Here is a 16,546-nt window from a genome sequence, read left to right as displayed (position 1 = left end):
CCTCCCCCCTGGTTGTCAGGAGGCCTGAATTGGTCTGGCACCCACCTGAATCCAGATGCCAGATGGTTGTCCTGACATTCCCACCAGAGAGCTAACCTCCCCTAGACTGCGACAGCTTTGCCGGACTGTAGGCCAGAGCCCCCCTACTTGACTGCTGCCCTACCCTGATCAAGGGCCAGGCAAATGGACCGCCTGCTGCTCTGCCTGCCTGACTGTAGGCCAGATCCCCTTCTCGATTGACGCCCTGCCCTGATTGAGGGCCCCAGGCAAACATACTCTCTACCGTTACTTGGCCTGACTGCAGGCTAGAGCCATTAACACTGAGCTAATTTTCCCCTGAACCACCATACCCGGAAGTATCATAGCAAGGGGTGTGGTCTCCCACCCAGATGTACGGACGGTGGGGCCTGGGGGGGGACTGCAAACCCTTTACAGCCTCTCTTTCTACTCATTCGTACTTTTTCTCTAAATATGTCAAAACACAAGCACACAACCTTCCCCCGGCCAAACACAGAAAAATAATACAAAATAAATTTTCAAAATGGCCGACGGCATCAAAAACGTACACGACTGGAAATGGGGATGGAGGGCAGGACGTAAATGCCACACCGTGCATGGAAACCTGTCCAAAAGTACATGATGATGAAAGCTATTGAGCAGTTAACTACTCACATGGCTGGGCAGGGCAGGCGGCCAGTTGGGAAGAAGCCATGTGTTCCACCTTGCTCCAGGTGGGCTCTGATGCACCAAGCCCCCAGAGAAGGGAGGCTGGCTTTTCCCAGAGCTAGGGCAGCTGGGCAGCTTCAATGAGCTGGCTCTCCGCAGTGCACATTGTTCTTATCCTATGGACCAATGTCCATAGGCTGCAGCAGGCTGGAGGCTGGTTCTTGAAGGCCTCCAGGATGAAGATGGTCTGAGAAGCCAGGCATCGGACTGAGGACTTGCTGTCCTGCTGCAAGCCTTTGAGGTCTAAGATTGAAAGGAAGGAAATGGAGGTCAGAGCCATGGCACTCTGGAGAGCCCCGGCAGGCCAAGCCAGCTCTGTACCTCTCGGCCCACGACAAGGAGGCAGCAGGCCAGGTGGCAGGAGGCAGGGGACTAGCGGGAACAACCAGCAACCCTCACTAAACATCCCCGCCGCCCTCCACAGCTGGGGGAGCCTCCAGACACAGGCAAGAAGTCCCAATGAACCCCATTCACTCACTATTTCTAGGACTGCCTCCTCCCTGCAGTATCTGAGAGCCTCATCCCTGCCTGTATTTACCCTCCCCCTTCCCCCCCAATGCACAGATGGGCACTTAGGCCTAGAGAGGGGGAGAGTCACAAAAGGGGCTTGGGCATTGTTAGGCGCTGCCTAACTTCAGGTGCTCTGCTGCCCTCCAGGAAATGCCAAGGAGGGAGCTCAGCCATTCTCTAGCTCCGGTTGGGAGGCCCAGCTGTGAATCTGCTCTGGGAGTGAGGAGTCTGAGCTATGTCACCCACCCTTCCCTTTTCCCGAACAAATGTGGTGGAGATGCTGCTCTGCCCTGTGCTGCCCAGGAGTCCGGACACGCAGCAGGGAGGTAGGTGACCGGATGTCACTTCAGCCTCATTTGGAGCAGTGGCTTGACCCCAGGTGTCCCACGTGGAGGTGACTGCTCCAAACACTGGGCTAGTGAGTGCAAGGGGGGAGGCAGCACCCCACTTTGGCTGTGTTTGTGGGGGGCAATCATCTGCGAAGGCCAGCCAGCTAAGACCCAGTTTGGGGATCTACCAGGCCGCCGCTCTGAGGTCAGGGCTAAGTGCCTGGGCACATGCCAACCAGCAGACACGACAGGGTGAGGGGGCAGCTGATCAGGGGGTTGGGGATTTACATTTTGTATCCCCTTGTGGCTCTCGCCTGTGACCACGTTGCTGGCGTCGGAGATTGAACCCACCCTGCAGCCCTGGGCCATTCATCCCCCTAGTGCTCAGTACTCAAAGCGGGACCACTCACTGTCGCAGATGGCGTCCAGCTTGTCCTGGCTCCCCTGGTCCAGCTGCCGGGCAGTGAGCCCTACACACACAAACAGCTCATCACATCCCCGCGTCCCCAGCGAGGGTGTTAAAGAGCCTGTCACCCTCCAAGCACCGCGGCTTTCCCCCGCCCCTCACTGGCCAGGACACGCTCCTGAATCCCCAGGGGAAAGGGCGAGTCCCCAGAGATGGCTACAGGGCTGGTTGCCAAAGGAGAGCACAGCGCCTTGAAGGTCCACTACCAAGAGCCCATGTGGGGGCGGAGAATGGGGACTGCATGAGGAGCAGTGGGCTTAGAGGGGTCCCATCAGCCGATCAGGGCAGTTTGGGGTGAGCTTGCTCCTGTGGGTTTCTGACACCCCTTCGCCTTCATTAGGGAATCAGGAGCCCAGGGATCACTTCTTGCTGCTGGCAGGGACTGAGGAGAGCCTGGGACCAGATCCAACCCCTCTGCTAAAGGGACCCCTCTGCTCTGTGGTTACCTAGGAACCTGATGGCTGCTTCCCTAACTGGAGTCTGTGGGTTCTGCAGGAAGGCCATGGTCTGGCCCAGGAAGTCATCAGCTCTCTCCTTGTAGTGGATCACCTAGGAGCCAGAACAAAGGAGCACAAGATTATTAAAGGCCTTTCCATCCCACAGGCCAGCTTCCAGGTGTGTGGAGCGCACGTCCTGTTTTTTCCCCTCCTTCCTGTGCTGGGAGGATCATGCAGAGGGACCACACCCAGGGCCAGGTGTGGTCCCGGGGCTGGGGCTCAGTGTGGGCACAGAGCCAGGCAATTGGGGGTGCCCTATCCACTGATTCCTCCACTTCTGCCAGCGAGGGCTGTGCAGTGAATGGCCAGAGGGCTCCCTCACCAGGCAGTCACAGCTTCGCCAGGTTTCCTTGTGCTGGATGAGGCCACTGAGCTGGTGCCACCTCAGGAATTGGGCGGCACTGCTGAGGGTGTCCCAACACACCTGCAAAACAAGAGGGGCCGGGGCGAGCCGGACACAGTTACGGGAGCTGGAAGCCACTAGCCTAGTTACCCGGAGGCCAGGGAGGCCGTGCATGCTGAACGCTTCCCTGCCCTGGCTGCTCGCGGAAGGGCGGCGGTGTGGCTAAGGCAATGGCTGGAGACCTGACTCAATTCCCAGCTCTCTGTGCAGGAACTCAGGCAAGTTGCTTAGGCCCAGGGCTGCAAAGGGATTTAGGTGCCTAATGCCCATGGGGGTTCAATATTTTTGAGGCTGCGCCTCAGTTCCCCACCTCATGGGGTGAATTCATTAGTGCTGGTGGCATTTGTGTCCCAAGTGATGGGGGCCATGAGCACTAGCATGTGCAGAGGCATGGGGGGGAGGGGCTTGGGCATGTCATGGCTAGTACGGGCTGTCCGGGCCGCTTGGCTAAGGGCACATTGGGTCCTGTGCACCATCTGGAGGCTGAGTAGCCCTGCTCCTGGTAGGGATACGGCTAGGGTTGTGCTCTTCCCACCAGCACAGCCAGGGGAGTGTGCGGAAGCCAGTGGCTGTAGGAGTGGTGAGGTGACCACTCGCCCCACCTAATCTCTCAGCCTGGCTGCAGGGGGGTGTTGAGCTCAGAGGATGCAGAGAAGACTCAGCAGTTGGGTGGGGTGCCATGGTCATGGCACTACTGGACTCAACATTCAAGTGATTTTGAGTGCCTGATTGTCACAGCTCTGAGCACCTGCCCTCTACCGGCCAGACCCTTTAAAGGGGGGTGTCACATGTTGCCCCCCCCAAACAAATGGTCGCTCTGTAACTATCTCAGCCACAGACTCCAATTCGTGGCCTCACCTGGGACACGTTGGGACGCTCATCATGCACAAGGAGGAGCAGTGGGACCAGGCTCTGGAGCACATGCTCCTTCATCTGCCTCCGGTTGGGCCCCCTTACAAGCTCCAGCAGGTCTTTAAAAAGGGTGATGGAGAGCACCTGGAGCTTGCTGGTCACCTGCAAGAGATGATATAGGGAGGGGAGGAGACACTGTGACAGTCATTCTCATCCAGCGGGGCAAGCGCACACTGTGCCAGAGATGTCTGCCCTGCAGCGGGTATTGGTAACTCACCCCCAGCCATACAGCCACAGCTGGGGCCAGAGTCTCATGGGCATAGCGCCATTGAAGGCAATAGAGATGCAGATTTCCAACAGCTGAGGGGCTGGCCTGGTAACTTCTTGGCCAGGGAGAGCAGTAAGCTGGGGTGAGACTGCCCCTGGGCTCTCACAGCCAGCTCTGGGTGCACTGACATCAGCACCTGCCTGTGTCAGCCAAGGGGAAACATTCAGGGTGGAGCAGTGCCAGGACAGGGGCGGCAGAGAGGGAGCGATGAGGAAAGATTCAAAGAGCGAAGGGGGGGTGTAGTTTGTCCACCCGCTTTGCAGGCCCAGCTCACACTGGTGTTGACCCACAGCAGCCCTCTAGCTGGGCCAAGGGGGCCAGGCATAGGAGGCAAATTCCTACATTGGTGTTTGTTTGGGTCATGCACAGGGACCTGGGGTGAATTTAACCAGGGCCAAGGGGTGGTAAATGTGCAGGAGCTCCCAGATAGGGGGCCTTGGAAGCCATGACTGGAAGCCACCCAGCCTCCAGGGGTTTGGGGTGGGGTGAGGGGTCAGCTCAAATGGTCAGCTGGGCAGCTGAGCCCAGATGGTCAGATGGTCAGCTGAGCTGGTCAGCTGGGCAGGCTCCGTACAAAACACGTGGGAGGGGTATGGGGGCATCAGGGCTGCACTGCAGTGGGCACAGGCAGATGTTGGACTGGCACCTCTCTGGTCTTCCCTCCAGTTGTTGAGGCCTGTTTGCCTTTCCCTGGTGATGGGTGTAGTAAGTGCAGGCCATGATAAAGGCCCAGTATGAGGCCTGAGGCCTGAACTAAAGTAATGAACAAGACTTTGCTAACATAAAGCAAAGGTAAGCTGTGAGCCAGAGGCAGGCCCTGCTCACAGAAGCTGGCAAGGAAAGGGCTGATACGTACCTAAAAGGTACTGAACATTCACAAACTTGCATATTCCACACAGATAACAAAGAACAGGCTGGCCCATCCCAATGACAGGGGCAAAAGGGTAAAATGATGGATAGAGTTGTTTTGATCGAACCAACATGTACAAGGTAGAAGGCGGCACCTAACTACGTAGAAAGGTTGTACCGTGCTACGTGGAGGGGTTGTACCTCATACGTCAGGTGTGATGTGTAACTTGTTTGTGTCTGTGTATAAGAATGCATCCCTGGGGCGGTGCCTTTGTCCGGCCGAGGGGGCAGTGGAAAGTCCCGCCACTGAGCCGGGTCCATTGCCAAGAGGCACTTTCTCTTAGTATGCCCTGAATTAGGCTAAGAAACCTACAGGGAACTGCAATTGTGTCCGAGGTCTCAATAAACCTAGCCGACGTGGCTTTGCATCTTACTGGACTCTGTGGTTATTGGGGGTTGTCGTCGGGTCTGCTGTGTCAGCTCTCTGCAGAGCTGGGGTAGCACACAGAGGGAACACACGCACGCAGCCGAGTGATATCAACAAGGAGAAAGCAGAGCACCACACCGGTAGCACTCTGACAACACACTTCTGACAACAATGGGCGTTGTGTTCATTAACACTATTTGGATATAACCCCTGCCCCATAAAGAACCTGTTCTGTTCCCCCCGGGCCTGAGAGGGGTTTGGTTTAAAGGGCTCACCCCAGGGCGAGATCCTGCATCCTTGGTCCAGGCTGCCCTGTCCCTTTGGCCAGCTGGGGATCCAGGAGACCCTGGGAACAGCTTTAGCCAGGCCTGTGCCACTAGTAAATAAAGAGCGGCAGGGTCCCAGCAGAATTCGGGAGGGCTGAGAGTAGGATTTACCATTATGAGAGCTGGGGAGTCCCTCCAGGAGCCCCCACTGGGGCATTACCCCTGGAAGGCAGTAATGGATGGGCCCCTTTCTCCTGCCCGCTTGCTGGATCTCGCCACCCAGTGTGGGACTGAACATCAGTCTGGTGAATGCGCCAGCGGGGGCTAGTTTGTGGGTACAAAAGATCTGAGGAGAACTTTCCCCTCCTTTGACGCTGCCCTGCCATGAGAACGAAGGGGAGAGGAAAGGGCGGTAGCTGCAGAACCTTCAGACAGAGCCATTTCCTTATGGAGCTGACAGGCCAGCTGTAGGATTCCTGGCCAGGGAAAGGAGGGGCAGATTTTCACCAAGGTACCATCACTTGTCACCCTGGAAGCCAGCAAGAGCATTGCAGCACCCTGTGCTGCAGAGGCCCCCTCGCTGCATGCAGGCTCAGGAATGCACGTCCTTCCCCAAGGGGAGCCTCGTCCCCAGGCTGCCCTCATCCTTGTCAGTAGGCCTGCGGGACACCAGGGTTCCCATCCTTTCTGCCATGTGCTCTCATGGAGAGTGAGAGGAAGGCGGGAATGGGCTCATGATTTATGACAATCCGTTTTCTGGCTAGGACCATAGCACAGGCCCTGCTAGCCCACCCCCTAGCCCCCACTCACATGTCCGCAGTTTGATGGGATCTCCTGTGAGCTGCCAGGCCTTACATCATGAAACAACGGCAGGAGTTGCGCAGCCACTTGCACAGCCACGTGGCTGGCGCTCTGCCTGTCCATGCTGGCAAGGAGGTGTTTCAGCACGGCGATGGCCTTGCGGATGAGGTCTCTGTCTACCTCCTGGAGTCGCTCCAGGACATCTGGCAGCAGATGCTGGAGTTTCCCCACCTGTGTGAAACAAGGAGCTGCTTTACGAAACACCCTCCAGTGACCCAACAAGCCATTTCCAAAACAATGTCTGCCTCCCCTGCAGACAGAGGCACGGGAGCTAGGGGTGCTGCAGCACTCCCAGGTTTTACGCAGGGCTCTGCTCCTGGCCCCACACACAGGGTCCCAGCTGCCGGCCCTGTGCCAACCCCCAGCTATGGCCCCAGCCTTGGTCCCCTTGCCCCATCCACCCCCCGCCCCCGCCTCCTGGAGCCATGGCCCTGCTCCTGACCAAAGCTCTAGTGGTGGAGGGGTGTGTGGACAGGGGTAAGGGGGTGTGTGTGCAGCACCTCCACTATAAAAAGTCTTCCAGCGCCCCTGCCTCCAGAGACATATTACAGCCTCAAAGCCTTTGCACAGCCAGCTAAGATCACGGGCAGTGGGTCCGGCAACCTGCAACATAAGCAGCTGCTTCCTTGTACTCCAGATCTCAGGGGATGGTTTTTATTAGCAGATATCATCCGTGGAAAGTTCTCTACACAACACGTTGACCCCAAATAAATCAAGTGTATTATTGTTCGAATAGCACCTCAAGGGCCTGTCTGCAATGAGGGCTTGTGCTGGGGGCTTTCCAGGCACAGGAAGAGACGGTCCCTGCCCTGGAGCTTACAGGCTAGACAAACGAAGGCAGGATTTCTATCCCCATTGTACAGACATGGAACTCGGGCACAGAGAGGTTACGTGACTCGCCCACAGTCACTTAGGGAGTCTGGCAGAGCCAGGAACCGAACCTGGGTTCTCCTGAATCCTGGTCCTTACAGCCCAGCCTAGGGGAGGGAGTCGATTTTGAACACTAGTTCTAGGGTTAGGCTGTTACTAAAAGCCAGATTCAGTCATTTCTGTGTTTGGTTTTTCAACCTTTCAAAGACAGCCCCACAAAATCTCAACCGGCATCAGGGAAAAAATAGGTCATATACAAGCTAACCGGTTCCGGAAAGGAAAATGAACCACGAGCAAGTGAAAACCAGGCTGAAGTGCATGGAATGATGGGAATGGTGTATAACAAAGAGAATTACAGTCACACCCTCTCCATGTCTGATCTAGTCATAGTCCGGGTTTAATAAACCGGACTGACCCCCTATTCTCAGGCGAAGTAAATTATCATTAACGAGAGTTGCCTTCAGATTGTCTCCTCTTTACCAGGCTGTCAGATCTGTGTATTTAAGCCCCAAGGGCTTTCTCTGCCTTCACTATATTGTGGGTATCAAACTTGTTATGAGATCTTAGCAGCAAAAGGCCCTTCCAGAGCTCTTCAGAGGAGCGAGTGCTGCGGGACAGAGCCGTGACGTCAACAGTTAAAACCTATGAGGCTTTAAAAGGGGATTTGTAGGAAAAAATGGTTCCTAATTGTAGTGAAATGGCTCTATCCAAGCGTCCCTGATCACTGGGGTCGCCAGCAATCCCTGGGGGTCTAGAGTCTGCAGCTCTGCTGCTACTCTAGTGCTAGGGTTCTTTGGATCACAGAGACCCCAGACACAATCAGGCCCAGCTGTGCCAGATGCTCCACACACCTAGAGACGCACCCTGCAGGAGCCAGGCCCTGCCCTGCAGAACAGCAGACAAAGGCCAGGCAGGGGCTTGGCCAAGGGCACCCCGCAGGTCAGTGGCAGAGCCAGGAATAGAAGCCAGGGCTCCTGACTCCAGGCCAGGGCCATACCCCCTGGGAAGGTTTCAATGACCCCAGCCCTGCAGCAGCTCCCTGCGGTTCTGGGTTTATCCCCCAGCCCTCCTCCCCTCTCACCTTCTCTTGGCGAAGGGCCAGATTGAGGAGGCCTTTGAGCGCCAACCAGCGCACCACGGTCTTGGGGTCGCTCAGCAGCCTGCTCATCTCCTCCATGATGGCGTCTTCCAGCTCGCTGCCAAGGTCAGGGCACTTGAGGAGCTAACACACCAACAGCAAATCAAGCTAGAGAACGGGGCTGGCCTCTCGCCACTCATCTCTGCCACGGGGCCCTTAGCTCCACTGGCCAAGGCCCGGCATGGGCTGCATGCAGGGCATCGCGATTGGTCACCGTGTGGGCCCCACTGAAACGTTCTAGCGCGACGGCCCCTCGAGACTCCAGCTGAGATCAAGGCCTACCCTGCTCCCTCACTAAGGCTCAGTTGCACACGGAGCAGTGGTGTGGGGGGTGGGGTCTGCAGCCTTGTGCTCCAAAGGGTCGCCCGGTCTGCGGGGGGCAGGTGAACTGGCCATGAATGGGCAGGCGGCTGCCTGGCCTGTGCATGGCACACGGATGTCAGAGGGGGCTCGAGGGCCGAGGTCACACAAGGGACCATTCTATGGAACTGAGCCTTGGGGAACAAGAGACACCTGACCCTGGGCCTTGCTCCAGCCCCGTGACACCAGCTGGGACAGGTAACAATGCCCAGACTGAGTGACTCCACCCCTAGGGTTGTAGGAGCTTTCCCTGCCCCTGCTCACCCACCCACCCCCAGGGCCTTCAGGGCCACCCCTCTCCTGGCCATAGGCATGAGCGGCAAGTTCCATTGGCCCATGGTGCCTGGGCACCATGGGCCTCAGCCCCACCTTTCCCCCCACGTCTCCCAGGCCATTTAAAACAGCCTGGGGCCCCCACCACCACTGGCAGCGCAGCAGAGCGGCCTCCTGCCTGCTTGCTCCCATGGCTGCCAGCCCCTCCCTGTGGCCCCACCCCTTTCCCGCACCCCACTCTGGCCCCCAAACTCCCTCCCAGAGCCTGCATCCCCACCCTCTCCTGCACTCCCACCCTCTGACCCATCCCAGAGCCTGCACCCCCGGCCCCCACCCCCACCCAAACTCCCTCCCAGAGACTTAGGCAGGTGGGGGGCAGAGTTTAGGGGGGCAGAGTTTGGAGGGGCAGGTTCTGCTGAGCACCACCAAAATTTCTACAAATCTGCCGTCCCTGGCCATAGGTCAGCCCCATGCCCCAGTCACCGCTGGGCCAGGGCGCTTCTCATGACCCTCACCCGCTGGTGAGGCTCACCTGAATGAAGAGAGCCACGGCCGGGACGTACCGCCTATCGTCCCGATCGTTGAGGATGGCCATGAGATGGTGGAAAATCCAGTTTCGCTCCTCGACATTGAGCGAAACCATGGCCCTGGCATAGGAAACACAAACACCACATCATTAAGGTGGGCAAGGACTGGTCCTCCATTTACGAATCTAACCAGACCAGTGCCACAGGACAGGGGATCCCGGGCGACTAGTCACGCACTGCTGGCACGGACTAGTTCCTGCTGCCTTAAAATGCCCAGCGGCTTATGTGCTAGAGACCCAAACCCTTAATCACTCGACAGGGAGCCCTTCCATGAGGCCAGCTCTGAGCACGTAGTTCTGGGGCTGCAAGAGAACTGCAGACAAAGAAAGGTGTTGGTGGGGTCGGTGGTCTTCCTCATGTGCCCAGATATTGGGTGATGAGAGACAGAAGGGTGGGTGAGAGAATATCTTAGATTCACCCAAGACAAGCGCTGGAGCTTTCTGTGTTAGCTTCTCTCTCACCCACAGTCACTGGGCCAACCAAAGACATTCCCTCCCCCACCTTGTCTCTCTCATGTGCTGGGCCTGACAGGGCTACACCAACGCTGCGGAAAGATATGGCGGAGGCTGTCTTTGCCCAGCCATGCCTGCCAGAGCCACGCAGGAAGCGGTTTACGCCAGGCAGCGCAGGGTGGAGAAGTAGCCGACTGACCCCTTGGCCAACAGCACAGAGGCTGCGGCCTGTTCCATGCAGGCGATTGGGAGCTGCGTCTCACCCAGCAGGGAAGGCAATGTGGCCATGTCCTGGGCCAGGGAGGGGAGCTGCTGCTGTGATCGGTTCTGGGCAGCACTCACCGGGCAAGCAGGCAGACACCTTTGTGGTGTGTGTCAGAGCTCATGAGCAGGTCCCAGCGGCCATGCTTCATCATGAAGGTGGCCTGCTCCTTGTAGCCAGCGCATAGAAGCAAAGCTTCCATGGCCTTCACTGCGAACCTGTGTGCAGAGCGAGCCTCTTGTTACTGAGTGAGCCCAGGCCAGGCCCTGCCGCGTGCCTGCGGGCGACGCTGCAGAACCCACACTGGGTGTCGGGCTGGCGGTACCTGACGGGGCTGAGGGGTGCGGCCGTGTCCTCCTGGTTATGCTCCCTCTCCTGCGAAGCAGTGTGCTGCACTGTGTGGGTGATGTGGAAGAGGAGCGCGACGTAGAGCTGAGGGAAGAGCTCCTTCACTTCCTGCCTGCAGGCCTGCTCCTGCAGGATCACATATAGAGCTCTTGTGGCCTGCAGATAAGAACAGGAGACAGACATCGCTGCAGGGATTTCGTCCTTCCCACGCTCCCCCAGGGCACCTAGAGGGGTGGGCTGGGCTGGGGGCTAAGGCCTGGGATGCTGGGTTCAATTCCTAGCCTGTGAGACCTTGGCTAGAACCACACAAGGGACTTCGGCCCAGCGTGGCCATGCCCAGCTGCATGTGCCCTGCTGCCCAGTGGACTCACAGCCCTGGGTTAAGTGCCCAGGCTCCGTATACACTCCAGAGAGAGAGTCAGTTGGGCCAATTGTTAAAGCGGGTGAAAGGGATGGCCTGGGTAATTTCAGGCCTGTCAGCCTGACATCGATCCCAGGCAAGATAATGGAGCAGCTCGTATAAGATTCAATTAATAAAGAATTAAAGAGGATAATTTATTTAATGCAAATCAACAATTTTTTGATGAGATTACAAGTTTGGTAGATAAAGGAAATGGTATTGACATAATGTATGTAAACTTCTGTAAGGCGCTTGAGTTGGCGCTGCACTCCAGTTTGATCGGAAACCTAGAAGATACAAAAGTAACGTGGCACATTTGAATTGGATTATAAAGTGGCTGATAGGTCTCAAAATGTAATTGTAAACTGGGAATCAGCATTGCACAGGTGTGTTTCCAGGATGGTGCTTGCAGGGATCGGGTCTTGGCCCTAAGCGATTTAACATTTTCATCAATGACCTGGAAGAAAACATTAAATCGTCACTGATAAAGTTTGCAGATGACACAAGAATTGGGTGAGTGGTAAATAATGAAGAGGATAAGTCACTGATACAGAGCGATCTGAATCACTTGGTAAACTGGGGAGCAATCAAACAGTATGTGTTTTAATATGGCTCATTGTAAATGAATACATCTAGGAACAGGATGAGGGACTCTATCCTGGGAAGCAGAGACTCTGTAAAGGACTTGGGAGTCCTGGTGGATAATCAGCTCATGTGATCCTGGGATAAATAAACAGAAGAATCTAGAGTGGGAGTATTTGGCACTGGTGTGACAACTGCTGGGATCCTGGGTCCAGTTCCGGTGCCCCAATGCAAAAAGAATGTTGATGAATTGCAGAGGGTTCAGAGAAGAGCCATGAGAATGATTAAAGGACTAGAAACCATGTCTTATAGTGATAGGGTGACCAGACAGGACAGGGGTTGGGGGTAATAGGAGCCTATATAAGGAAAAGACCCTAAAATCAGGAGTGTCCCTATAAAAATCAGGACCTCTGGTGAGAGATATAGTGAGAGACTCAAGAAGCTCGATCTATTCATCTTAACAAAGAGAGGGTTGAGGGGTGACTTGATTACAGTCTATAGGTATCTCCCTGGGAAACAAATATTTAGTAATTGGCTTTTCAGTCTTGCAGAGAAAGGTCTATCATGATCCAGTGGCTGGAAGTTGAAGGTAGACATTCAGACTGGAAATAAGGCATAAACGTCACAGTGAGAGTAATTAATCATTGGAAGAATTTACCCAGGGTGGTGATAGATTCTCCATCACTGACTGTGTTTGAACCACGATGGGATGTTTTTCTTCAAAGACCTGCTCTAGGAATGATCTGGGGGCAGTTCTCTGGCTTGTGTCAGGCAGGGGATCTGACTAGATGATCGCAGAGGTCCCTTCTGGCCTTGAACTCTATGAAGCTAAGAGTGAGGAGCTGCCTAAACCAACCAATAGGAAATGCGGCGGAGAGGGATGTGGCCTAAGCCCCACCCCTAAAGGGAATTTGGTATCTATCTCTACTTGGGAACTCTTAAATAGTCATTGGAGCAGAGTTTTGACCCCAGGTCTCCCAGTTGGGTACTCTAACCACTGGGCTAGAGACAGTGGTGTAGTCGAAAATATGAAGGTCCTGGAATGCCACTAAAATACTGATTTTCTTCAATATGAATTATAGAAATTCACATTTTATTTGTCTACTGAATTTCTGGTACAGTAATCCTGGGCTAAACCAGGCATGGCTGGAGACAGGCCAGCTGTCCAAAATAACAAGGTATTGGATTTTTTTTTAATTGTACACCCCCCCCCATAGTAGCTATTCAATTTATTTTAAATGTTGAAATCATTGTGCTGAAATGCCATTACTGTGTATGCAATAGAATACAATAGAAATGCCATTACTGTGTCTACAATAGAATATGTAAAAGATATAACTCTAGACAGTAGTGTACAGTACAGTGGTAAAAACCCAATGAATGCGTAGCACGTTTTCTTTTTACTTTAGCCTATAGGCTAATGAAAATAGAAAATAAATCATGCTGCTGCACTACAGACATTACTGTATCAGGCTGAAATAATAAAAGTTTATTTTAAATGTAGCTAGTAGGCTACACAAGTAACACAAAATACATCAAGGCATAACGGGCTGGAGTAGCAAAGGCCTGCTGTAATGCATTGATCTAATTTTTACAAGTATTTCCACAAAGCGTCTTTCTCCATATTGTATTTTCTATGTCTGTGAATCAGAGGGAGAACAAGGATGTCTGAGCCAAGTTCTGGCACAGCTGAGAGGATGCCACATGGAAAATGAAGGGCCATGTAGCTTGCTAAACGTGAGTGATGACGTATGCGGAATAAGCCCCTTGCTACATTTCCATTCACAATCATAGTCATGTGGCTGAGGGTATGGCTTCACTTGCAGCTGTACAGCACTGGGAGTTAAAGCTGTCTTCGTACAGCTGAGTAGGGAAAGCACTGCAGTCTGTCCACACTGACAGTTGCCAGCGCTGTCGTGGCCACATTTGCAGCATCTGCAGCGGCATTGGGAGCAGTGCATTATGGTCAGCTATCCCAGCGTTCCAAGTGGCTGCAACGTGCTTTTCAAAAGGGGGGGTGGAGTGTGACAGGGAGCGTGGGGGAGAGAGAGGGGGGATTTTTGGAGCCAACACTGTGTCAGCAGCTGCCTTGCAAGTTCCAACCCCCTCCCCTAGCCCTCTCTGACTCACTGAAAGTGAACAGCACCTCTTTGTCTTTTTCCTCACAGACCAGATAAGCAGCCGCTCCCTCCCCCTCTATTCAAGCAAACACTAGCTGTGTTCCTTCCAAAGGGAGCCCTCTGCCTCTGCTCATTTACAGCAAACAGGAGCTGTGTTTGGTTTTTTAATAAGCAGCTCCCGGAGCCCAGAGTTTGCAACAAAACAAAGAGCTGAACCTTCACTTAAAAGGATTATGGGAAGCTTCCGGAGATCAGTCACTGCGTACTAAGATTATTCCCTGTTTACACTGGTGCCCCAGCGCAGCAGCAGCAGCAGCAGCAGCACAATACTCTTTATTCCTCTCAGGGAGGTGGAGTACAAGCAGCGCTGTAGCCAGGGAGGTACAGCGCTGTATGTGCCTTGCCAGTGTGGACGGGGAGTGAGTTACAGCGCTGTTGGTGGCTTTATTGTGCTGTAACTCTCAAGTGTAGCCAAGGCCTTAGATAAAGTGAAAAGGAGGTAGGGCAGCTGTGTAACCAATCTGGCCTGTCACTGACAGGAATTGTCAATGCCTAGCATGACTTTCTTGATTATACTGGTCAGAAGTGCCAGCTGAGCTGAAACCACTGCTCAGCTCCACGTGTGAGATTTCATGCAGCATGGCTGAGTGTGAACGTGGATTTAGGCCTTGGCTACACTTAAGAGTTACAGCACAATAAAGCCACCAACAGCGCTGTAACTCACTCCCTGTCCACACTGGCAAGGCACATACAGCGCTGTATCTCCCTGGCTACAGCGCTGCTTGTACTCCACCTCCTCGAGAGAAATAAAGAGGATTGCGCTGCTGCTGCTGCGCTGGGGCACCAGTGTAAACAGGGAATAACCTTAGTACGCAGTATCGACTCATCCCACCCCCTTTTCTGGCTCAGGTTACAGCCTCAGGTACTGACCCTCACCTAAAGTCATCCCCTGCTCTACCATCCCCCATGCAGACAGTCCCAGTAAAACTAAACACCATTTCCAGATCAATCCATCCCTCTCCCTACAGCGTCACAGGGCTATAGATAACAAAATGAAATTCACCAAAGACAAATGTGAGGTGCTACATTTAGAGAAGAAAAAGCAAATGCACAGATACAGAATGGAGGATAACCAGCTGAGAAGGATCTGGGAGCTGTGGTGGATCACAACCTCAGCATGAGTCAGCAATGCGATGCTGTTGCAAAAAAAGCAAATGCAATTTTAGGTTGCATTAACAGAGGTACAGCCAGGGCCGGCTCCAGATGCCAGCGTGCCAAGCGCGCGCTTAGGGCGGCAATGAGAGCCGCGGGGGGGGGGGGCGCTAGGCCGGTAGCCGGGAGGGCAGCAGGCTCGGTGGACCTCCCACAGAAGTGCCTGCGGAGGGTCCGCTGGTCCCGCGGCTCCGGTGGACCTCCCGCAGGCATGGCTGCGGATGCTCCACTGGAGCCGCGGGACCAGCGGACCCTCCACAGGCACGTCTGCAGCAGGTCAGCGACCGCCAGAGCGCCCCCCGCGGCATGCCGCCCTGCTTGGGGCGGCGAAATTACTAGAGCCGCCTCTGGGTATAGCATGCAAGTCATGGGAGGCGATAGTACCACTCTACTCAGTGCTGGTTAGGCCTCAGCTGGAGTACGGTGTCCAGTTTTGGTCACCAATGTCTAGAAAGGATGTGGAGAAACTGGAAAGGATCCAGAGGCGAGTGACAAAGGTTATTAGAGGGATGGAACACAAGCCATAAGAAAAAAGGCTGAAGGAACTGGCTATGTTTTGTTTGGAAAGGAGGAGATTAAGGGGGGACTAGATAATGGTCTTCAGATACTTGGAAGGCTGCCATAAAAAAAGATAAGAGAAAAGTTGTTCTCTCTTGCTACGGAGGGCAGGGCAAGAGGAGATGGGGTCAAACTACAGCACAGCAGATGTAGATTAAGCCTCAGGAAAAACTTCCTAACTGTAAGAAGAGTAGGACGATGGGAAAGATGCCTAGGGAGCTTGTGGAAACTCTTTCGCTGGAGGTTTTCAGAAGGAGGCTGGAGCCATCTGTCAAGGGTGGGTTAGAAACAAGAAGTCCTGCATTGTTGCAGGGGGCTGGACGAGCTGACTTTGCGATCCCTTCTCACCCTGTGATTCTATGAGTGCTGCTGAATAGCACCAGGAGAGCGTTTTGGCGTGTTCCGGCTCAAATATAGCACTGGCTAAAGTCACACTCTCTCTCTCTTTGGCCCAATGACTATACCCCGTGGGAGACTGAGAGACCCCCTCAGGCCACGATGGGGACACACGGCACTCCTTCCCTTGCTGCAGGGGCTGGTACTTACGGCCAAGGAGGCGACGCCGGCCGGTCTCTGAGAGAGCTGATGCCGTCGCGGAGCCTGCCCCTGCAGCCTGCTGACCAGCTCCCTAAGGATCTTTTCTGTGCTCTTGGGCTGGGATGTCAGTATCTTCCACATCTCTGCAGCAACACTGCAAAGGGAGAGAGCCAGTGGCACCTGATCAGAGCCCTGCCAGCCTCCTGCACCCCTCAGCACTGGCACACCTGCTGGGTCTCCCCTCACCGGCCGGCCCTTTGTTGCCCTCCTGCTCCTGCAAGGACCCCGTTGGCTGGTGCAGGCTACATGGAGCCAGGTCTGAGTGTCAGCCAC

At 54.7% G+C, this 16,546-nt stretch overlaps 1 protein-coding gene across 4 annotated transcripts in view; it reads right to left on the bottom strand.

Annotated features, from left to right (window-relative positions):
* LOC120393022 (maestro heat-like repeat-containing protein family member 7) overlaps window positions 1-16,546 on the bottom strand; it is a 35,753-nt gene that overhangs the window by 8,911 nt on the left and 10,296 nt on the right. The window contains exons 8-18 of one of the 4 annotated variants that reach the window (XR_005591879.1): window positions 16,223-16,367; window positions 10,782-10,960; window positions 10,537-10,674; window positions 9,688-9,802; window positions 8,466-8,606; window positions 6,464-6,685; window positions 3,790-3,945; window positions 2,851-2,952; window positions 2,478-2,580; window positions 1,976-2,035; window positions 673-969 (exon numbers count right to left, since the gene is read on the bottom strand). Coding sequence is in view for 3 of the 4 variants with exons in the window: in XM_039517654.1 (XP_039373588.1) it covers window positions 785-969; window positions 1,976-2,035; window positions 2,478-2,580; window positions 2,851-2,952; window positions 3,790-3,945; window positions 6,464-6,685; window positions 8,466-8,606; window positions 9,688-9,802; window positions 10,537-10,674; window positions 10,782-10,960; window positions 16,223-16,367 (1,546 nt within the window). In the remaining variant the exon portion in view is untranslated. Of the gene's footprint in view, window positions 1-357; window positions 970-1,975; window positions 2,036-2,477; window positions 2,581-2,850; window positions 2,953-3,789; window positions 3,946-6,463; window positions 6,686-8,465; window positions 8,607-9,687; window positions 9,803-10,536; window positions 10,675-10,781; window positions 10,961-16,222; window positions 16,368-16,546 lie in introns of those variants that run through there. The other 3 variants (XM_039517654.1, XM_039517655.1, XM_039517657.1) reach the window with 3 other exon arrangements.

This window comes from Mauremys reevesii, unplaced genomic scaffold, assembly GCF_016161935.1.
Source record: "Mauremys reevesii isolate NIE-2019 unplaced genomic scaffold, ASM1616193v1 Contig137, whole genome shotgun sequence".
Lineage (NCBI taxonomy): Eukaryota > Metazoa > Chordata > Testudines > Geoemydidae > Mauremys > Mauremys reevesii.
Note: the sequence above shows the minus strand (reverse complement) of the source record. Positions and strands in the feature narration are given on the sequence as shown.